Source organism: Colobus angolensis, unplaced genomic scaffold (genome assembly GCF_000951035.1).
Source record: "Colobus angolensis palliatus isolate OR3802 unplaced genomic scaffold, Cang.pa_1.0 Scaffold71, whole genome shotgun sequence".
In the NCBI taxonomy this organism is placed as follows: domain Eukaryota; kingdom Metazoa; phylum Chordata; class Mammalia; order Primates; family Cercopithecidae; genus Colobus; species Colobus angolensis.
The window spans coordinates 2135856-2144588 of record NW_012120821.1 but is presented as its reverse complement, the minus strand read 5'-3'; the positions used below and the strand labels follow the sequence as shown (position 1 = coordinate 2144588).

The following is an 8733-nucleotide window of genomic DNA, read 5'->3' as shown; positions in this document are numbered from 1 at the left end:
AACTGTCTGGATGTTTCAGAGTTCTGCTAGGGGTCACAAATGCCACCTTAAATGCTATCAATTTAAGAAGGAGATTTTTCTTATCAGAAGCTGGAGGAAAGTGGGGCTTGCAGTAGATGACCCTAGAAAAAAAAATTCCCTGCCCAGAACTGCTGCTGGATCCTTTTTTCCCCTCATTTCCGAACCTGGATGAGAAACGACAAGAGCAGGGAAGAAAAGTGGGTTAGAAGAAAAGTTGACTTGTCCCTCCTACTCTGCCTGCTACAGAAGTCTACATCAAGCCAAATGCCCTAGGATGCTTCCCAAGGGCAACTGATTTTTGGAGTTCTCAAATACGTCCCGAGTTTCCTCTGTACCTTTAGTAACTCTCCAGCTCCCTCTCTCTCCACTCTTCCCTGCTCCCAGTCACCCCCACCCTCAACCCCCCCATCACATCCCCCGGGTACCCCCACAGGCTACCAGAAAACAACAGACCCGCCTCCAGAGTCCCCGTCTAGGACCTCCATGACTGTCAATGAAAGATGCCAATCACAGGCAGCCTTAGCCAGATCACTGAGAGCCCAGCAAAAAAAAAAAAAAAAACAAAATCAGGTTGAGGGCAGAAAGGAAATCAACATAGCAACCTCCAATGCATGAAGGAAACTCCGTTTACACATGCTCGTAGGATCCCCTGCGTGGAAACAGTGGCTTGTCTCTGACTACCCGGAGGACACGGAGCACCCCAAATAGGAACTTTAGAGGGATTGAAATCTGTTGCCTGTTACCGCTAGGAATACTGTTTGCAAGGCACAAGGTGTCTTTTGATAGTGAGCGCGCTCTGCGCATGCGCAGGTCCATTCGGGAATTACTGCCCAGCAGCCGACTAAGTTGCATTCCTTGAATCTTCGCAGAAAAGACAATTCTTTAATCAGAGTTAGTAATGTGGACAGTACAAAACCGAGAGAGTTTGGGGCTTCTCTCTTTCCCTGTGATGATTACCATGGTCTGTTGTGCACACAGGTGAGCTGCTGTTGTTGAATCTCTCTCTCTCTTTTTTTCCTTGGTATGTTTCTTTTTACGTGTCTGCTGGATCATGTATCTTGTTGTTTGGGGGTAGGTGTGCCTGTATCTTTTTATATGTGCTCACAGTTTGTGCTCATTTTGAATACGGTCCCTACTTCTTCCTCTCAGCACCAATGAACCCAGCAACATGTCATACGTGAAAGAGACAGTGGACAGATTGCTCAAAGGATATGACATTCGCTTGCGGCCGGACTTCGGAGGTAACGTTTCATCTTTTTTCAACCTGTAACCCATCCCTAGTTCTCCTTTTCTGTCAAAGATAAATGTCAAAAAAAAAAAAAAAAAAGGCATGTCATTTTCGTAAGCGTGCACTATGCCCTGGACACACACACACATCCCACACACACTCACACACACACCGGATCCCCAGTCTCAGGTGGATGAATCCTCAGGCGGAGGCGACCTTCTCCCGGGCTGACACACCCTCTGCATAGTCACTGCATCATACGTGTGCCCACACCTGTTTTCCCAGGCTGTCCCCCGAAAGGAGTGGGGTGGGGGGAGCAGGGAGGGAGCCCGTTCAGAATGGAGTAAGGGCTGGGAAGTCCCCAGACCCTCCCCAGCCCTCTGTCACTGAGAGAATCTGTCCCTAATGTGGCCCACCTCCCTGGCAGGGCCCCCCGTGGACGTTGGGATGCGGATCGATGTCGCCAGCATAGACATGGTCTCCGAAGTGAACATGGTGAGTGGCTTCCCGACGGGCACGGCGGGCCAGCTTACGCAGATGGGAAATGAACCAGTCCCTTTGCCCTCTGCGTTTCACTGGCGGTCACCTCGCCCCTGGCCCCTGGGGTCCCACTCCGCACGCGCTCCCCACTCCGGCACACACACCCGGTCGCCCCTGGTTTGTAATTTCGACACACACGGGCTACTGCGGTGTTCCAGGGGAAACGTGCTCGGCACTATTTTGGGAAGGACGAGTGACTGTTGCGCCGTGGATCGGCTGGGGCGGAGTCTGAGCGTTACTTTAGCTGGGTTTCCCTGCGTGTTCGGATGAGGAGGGCACCATCTGCCGGCAGCTGGGTGGCCTGCACCAGGGTCCTCGTACCGGTGGTCGGCAGCCATCGCCTCCCCAGGCGCGGCCCGGGCAGTCCCCATGGCCCTCTCAGTCAGCAAGCCCGGAGGCACTAAGGCCCTGCCACCAAGAGCACAGTCGGGGTTTCAAAGTGTCCTCTTCCTCCAGGTTCAGGCAAACCGGGTGGCAGGAGCAACAGGCTAAGACAACAGTCCACGCTTGCTAGTAGGAAAAGTGCCCGAGCCTAGGTAGGCTTGTATTGTTCCCTTGTGGGAGGTTAAGAATTTGTCTTACAGCATCTTGCAAATTTAAGTTGAAACAAAATAAATCAAGTCGTATTGCTTCACCTTACTCTAGAAACCTAAGCATGCCTAAAAAGCCTGATAATTTAAGGGACGTTGGAAAGGAGAGGGGGCGACAGTAACACAGCATAGTTCTTTCATTTCAAAGGGGTCAACATTCCTTTATATACATTTTCCCTCTCTTTTTGGAAGCTGTTGCAAAATAAACTGAAAAAGCTGCCACTTTCTCTGTCAGCTGGTTCTGTCCACTGAGTGTAGGAGTTTTCTACTTAGAGTTTCTAACTGTTGCTTCTTGTAAGACGGGGAAAAGCCTGTTGCTTTTCTAGAATCAGCCACGCAGGAATCAGCTAGATCTACGTGAGCAAAATGCCATTTTTATTCCACTTGTAAAAAAATATTATGGCGGCAGAAATTTATAAATCCTGAGTAATTTAAAGAGTGAAACCATTTGAGATTGTATCACTCTATGACTATAAAGGTCATATGAAATGAATTGTCTTTCATTTCATTCCTACTGTGTCGTTTTATTTTAATAGGCTAGGGGTTTAAGAATTTTTTTTCTTTTCCTTTTTAGGTTATGTTAGGGAAGAAATAAATATGTCTATAGCTTACTGAATAGGAATAGAATAAAAGGTGTGACTATTTAATTTCTGTATTTTGTAGTTGTAGCGGCTCCTGCTTCAAATAACTTATTTAAAATACTATTTTTAGATGTCTCTGATTGTCGTGCTGGAAAAAGAAACTCAATTTTAAAAACGTAATGAACAATGAATATTTTCTCACTGGCAAACTGACTTATTATATTCTGTTTACATACATGTTAACACTACAAAGTAACCCAAAACACACTATTTAGAAACACTTTGAGGAATGTAATAATATGTGTACATACACAAATTGTGCCTAATCTACACAAATGCAACCGGACAAATTAGACAATGAATTAGTTTAACAAGTTGTATCATGTAGATTAATAATGATAATATTTTCCTTTTCAATCATTTACTTTGGTATCTTGTAAACATCCACAGAAAATTGATAAAATAGAAGATTTAAAAAGCTCAAAAAGCAAATGCAGTCTTTGTTCTACCTTGCCATGTAGAGTGCCATGCTTTTCAGAATTTTAAAAATTATGTGATTCTGTTGGCTATATTGACATGCCCCTTTTCAGTTTTTTTTAAACTCAATTATATAGGGAAGTTGCTGCAATCAACAGCCACCATAACAAAAAGTTCTGTATAATCAGTTGTTCAACTGAATTCATATATAAGCTCAAAACAAGGATTGACTTTAACTGAAATACCACTGGACATTTCTTCCTAATGATTAAATAATACAGTCTGTTTACTCATGGCAACACGTGTATATGCACTTGATTTTTCAAAAATATTCACCCAGCTGATAAGCCTTTGAAAATACATATTCTACTACAATCCCCATTACCTTTCCACAACAATGTTAGAGACATGATTAGAAAATAGAAACCACTCAAAGCTGAAAAATGATAAACCTTGATTTACTTGTTCTTTCTTGTTTCTCCTTTTAATGAACATTATCAACAGAACCCAAAGTTTATTTTATCTTCTCTCATCTATGACAAAGCATTGAAATAAATAGATTAGAAATAACGCCAAGAAAAATGGAAATAAAGAGTAATGCTTTTAAAATTGAGGGTTCTGTGTAAACACAACTCAGAGGATTAGCCCGCACCCCCAAAAGAGAATTGCTTACTATATGTTGTGATTTTAGATAATATAAATCGGGTTGGAAATCCATGGAAAATAAGACTTATTGCTTATTGCTTTTTGTATTCAGCATGTTTCAGTACCCTGATAGGGAGTAATTTTTGAGTAATTTAATAGAAAATTTTCATCAATATTAAATGACAAGTATATAACAACAAGAATGGACAAGAATATCATAAAAACGGTTTTTAAGAAAATGCAAGTTGAATCAATTTCTAAAACATTGCTTATATTTATGTTTTTGCTCCTTACCATTATTACCCATTCCATGGCTGGGAAAAATGAAATAATTGTGCATTAAATTAGTGGATTTGAGAACTAGATTCCATTCATTTTTGTTCTTTTTTTTTGCTTCCCCAAGTAAAATATAGTCCCTGATTGGTTTTTACATTGTCTACTTTAAAGACTAACATCATCATATCAAGAGTATTTTCTGATTTCTCAATTTGTGAAAAATTAATTGTTTTCTTAATTTTTCACAAATTAAGAAACAAAGCAATCTTTACATAGTAAAGAATCTCTACAGTCAAGAATCATTGGTTCTAAGCAGTGAATGCAAAAATTGTGAAGAATAATTCCGATGCAGATAAACATATCTACTTGAGAACAAGACTTTTCATGCAGTAATATTATTGATTAAATTAGAAAGGATTGTTCTTCTGGCATCACGGGATATATTATTTGTGTGATGGCAACTACATACTGTTACCATTTTCTAAACTGTCATCTTAAAAAACCACCATGATTTCCATTTATGTAGTATAACCTTCAAACCTTGTCTTTTAACAGTTTCTGCCAAGCCATAGGCACACACACACACACACACACACACACACACGTACACACACAGAGGACTGATTAAAGATGAACAGGAGGCAGTCGGAGTAAATGGAGACAAGAGCTCCCAGAAATTGTCCTTAACATAACCACTAACATCTGCTACTATAAAGCCAGTAAGACACAGACAGTAGTAGGCAAGTTTTCTCTTCAAACAGTAGTTTGGGGAAATATGATATTAACTATCTTCTCACAAGTAGTTGAACTCTTGTATTTCAAATTCCAGTGACTTAGCTGTTCCTTCTTATTCAAGAGGTGGATCCTGATTACCAAGTAGGAGTTCCAACTAGGCAGCTCTCTGTACCTAATCTGAAGACACGATGGTCCATATGGCCATCCCTAGAAGACCTTACATCGAATGAGTCCTGACTCAACGCAGGATTCAATCCAAGCTGTTCCCAATATGAGATAGCTATCATGGATTCATTGTCTTTCCTTCCTTCTTGCATGAATGAGTGTAACAGTGAATGCTCTTACAGACATTACAGTGAACAATGATGACAAAAATGAAAATGAACCAATTTTATAAATAATGCTTTAATTTCCCAAATATCCACTTAAAATTCATTGTTTCTGTTGTTGTGGTAGTTATCTTAATATTAGACTCTGGAAACGTCTGCTACATACTTCAATTATATCTCATTACTATCATTATGTGACTCAAAACAGTAACTGCTTGTCAGATTCCCAGTCCCCACATGCATTTCTCTAGGTCAGTGCTTCTCAATCTTTAACATATAGGTGAATCACTCTGGGATCTTATTAAAATGCAAATTCTGAATCAGAGGTGTGGGATGGGGCCTGACATTCTTCATTTTCCTGGGCAATGCTGATTGCTGGTATGTAGATTGTAGTTTGAATATCAAGGGAGTACATTATCCTAAGATATGGCTTCATTAAGAAATTGGCTGGGTGCAGTGGCCCCCACCAATAATCCCAGCACTTTGGGAGGCTGAGGTGAGCAGATCACTTGAGGTTAGGAGTGTAAGACCAGCCTGGCCAACATGGTGAAACCCCGTGTCTACCAAAAGTATAAAAATTAGCTGGGTGTGATGGCATGTGCCTATAGTCCCAGCTACTCTGGAAACTGAGGCATGAGAATCACTTGAACCTGGGAGGCTGGAGGTTGCAGTAAGCTGAGATCGTGACACTGCACTCCAGCCTGTGCAATAGAACAAAACAGTCTAAAAAAAAAAAAAAACGAATAAAAAAGAAATGAGCATTTTTTTTTTCCTTTCAAATTTCTTTAGGAATGTTATTATTTAAGTTGCAGGTAGCTGTTCTCTAAAGGGAAAGTTAATTCCGTAACTGATGATGATGATGATGATGATGATGATGATAAACAACAGGACAAAAGCAGGAGCCTGGAGATGGGACTTGACCTATACTAATGAATAGTCTTCTTATCTATATTAATACCTGTGAATCAACCAATCTCAAATGATGGCAATGAAAACATTGCCAAGTACAGTAACTCCACAATACTATCCTGTTGCTTTGCAGGGAAACCTATGACTTTTTTCTTCAGGATAAAGAATATTGCAAACTGTTTTTCCACCACTGAGGAGCTAGCAACAAGTTTGTAAAATAGCCTAAACATACTCTTGATGCTGTCAGTAAATTCTCTGAGGTTTTAATAGAATTTCCTTTGCAAACAGAACAAATAGGTGAGTACCACTTAAAAGCAGAAAGAAGTATTAGCTGGCATATAAATACATTTTATTCTTATATGAGTAATCACAAAAAGTTTTTCTTTTAGGTTCTGGGTTACAATTTTATAACATCTGGAGAGACTGAGGAAGGAAAATCTTCCCTTTGCCTGTTTGGAGATTATTTATATATATATATATATATATATATATATTTTTTTTTTTCACTCTGAGCCACATTAAAGCAAGCCTATCTAGATTGTTTTAAAGCTGGAGTTTACATTTGAATGCCTGGGATTTTAGGATTGTAGAATCAGATTGGGTATTATAGTGTGAAATACAATGAAAACAAATAGTAACTTACTGAATATTTTCCATGTGTGAGATACGGTTATCAGTGCTTTACATTAATAGCGATTTAATCCTTTACTTAGTGCTATGCAATTCTTACCCCTCCCCACCTCCATTACAGATTGAAACACTGAGTTTGAGAGAGCGAGAAATATTGTTAGGTTAAATAACTTACTCAGAATTTATACAGCTAGTGAATGGCAGAGCCAAAATTTGAAACCAGGCAGCTTGTCTCTAGGGTCTGGCTCCTAACTACTAGACTAGTAAAAAATAGCCTAGGACTTTGAGTGAGTAATTTCGCGTCTCTAGGGTTCTCCTTTGTAAAATGAAGCCAAATTACATAAGTGCTAAAACCCTTTCCAGTTCAAATATCCTATCATAAAAACTTAGATATTTAAAGATTTTAGACTCCGTCAAAATAAAAAATCTTTGTCTCCATCTTACTCCCTTACTAGATTGTCTTAAATACCATATTCTCCTGGTAGGTGAATCAATCACAAGAATTTATTGAGTTCCTACTGAGTGCAAATGATGTAGCCTCCTGGGAACATTGAAATACTGATTGTGTGCAGTCTAGGGCCTCTTGAATTATTGTTTTAATTAGTCATGTCATCCTCATCCAACTTTTTCTTCCTTAAACACATTCACAAAGACAGCAACAAGAAGCAATGATCTTCAAAATGAAACTGGCCTAATGCCTGGTTTATATTGTACTGAACATTAGAGCCAAGACTAAACTGGAATTATTTCTACGTGGAGCTGTCCATTGTATTTAAACTGGGAATACTGCTCCACCACAACTGAAGTAATAACTTTTTTCAACACTTGTTGTGAAACAGAAAGAAACTGTTACTTTTGAAGATCTGAGCATTACAAAGGATTTACCCAAACTGCCTAAAATCCTTCCATGAGGTGACTGAGAAATGAGAGGTAAACCCAAGGTGTTTGTCTTAGCTGAATATCACTTAATGTCCATTCTTTCAGTTTCTGATGATTTTTGTCTCGGCAGGCCCCCAAATACTTCATAGCAGCTTCAAAACACTCATGCACAAACGAAATCTTGCATTATCAAGGAAAGTAAAACATTTCAAAAGAGAAATGAACGGTTCAAATGTTTCCAGTTGGCTTAGGTTTCAGTGAGGGGGCTCAAATGACATAATCATACTTGCAAATCATAGGAGTAAGAATTGGTAGATGTTTATAGTTGACTAAATGTTAGTACATAGTTCATCCATAAACGACATGAGCACTGAAATTATTTTTCCAAAAATGCTTCTGTTTTCAGTCGATCAAGCATTTCATGAAGTTCCTTGACTTCTATCTATTGAAAAGGAAGGACATTAATAGTAACATTTAACAATCTATTATTCAGTACTTGACAGATATGCTTAAGAAAATGTTTACAATGAATTCATATCAGTGGTGAAATCTTACAAAAAAAGGCTGTCCACAAGAAAAAAGTGAAAGATTCCTTTTTTATCTTTAGTGAGCCCTGTTACCCCTTTTAGAGTCCTCAGTCTTCATTGCTACTCTTCTACTAAGTGAACCAATGTATCTTTTCCTGACTCTCACATCCCCAATAAAATCTGTTGCTGCATTGTGAATTTAAGAATAAAGGATAATTTTCCAATAGCATTGATCCAACTACTCAAGCAAAAAGGAAAATACCAAAAAAAAAAAAAAACCCCACAAAAAACAAAAAACTAAATATGGTCTCTGTTCTAGTAGAGGTTATAGTCTTTTTTTTTTTTTTGAGACGGAGTCTCGCTCTG

At 39.3% G+C, this 8733-nt stretch overlaps 1 protein-coding gene across 3 annotated transcripts in view; it reads left to right on the top strand.

Annotated features, from left to right (window-relative positions):
- The first annotated feature begins 467 nt into the window (after positions 1-467).
- The window catches only part of GABRB1 (gamma-aminobutyric acid (GABA) A receptor, beta 1), a 398062-nt gene continuing 389796 nt past the window's right edge, over positions 468-8733 (top strand). For 2 of the 3 annotated variants that reach the window (XM_011927338.1, XM_011927339.1), the window contains exons 1-3: positions 468-999; positions 1171-1262; positions 1677-1744. In XM_011927338.1, the coding sequence (XP_011782728.1) occupies positions 920-999; positions 1171-1262; positions 1677-1744 (240 nt within the window). In that variant the 5' untranslated portion in view covers positions 468-919. The remainder of the gene's footprint in view (positions 1000-1170; positions 1263-1676; positions 1745-8733) is intronic. The other variant, XM_011927340.1, reaches the window with a different exon arrangement.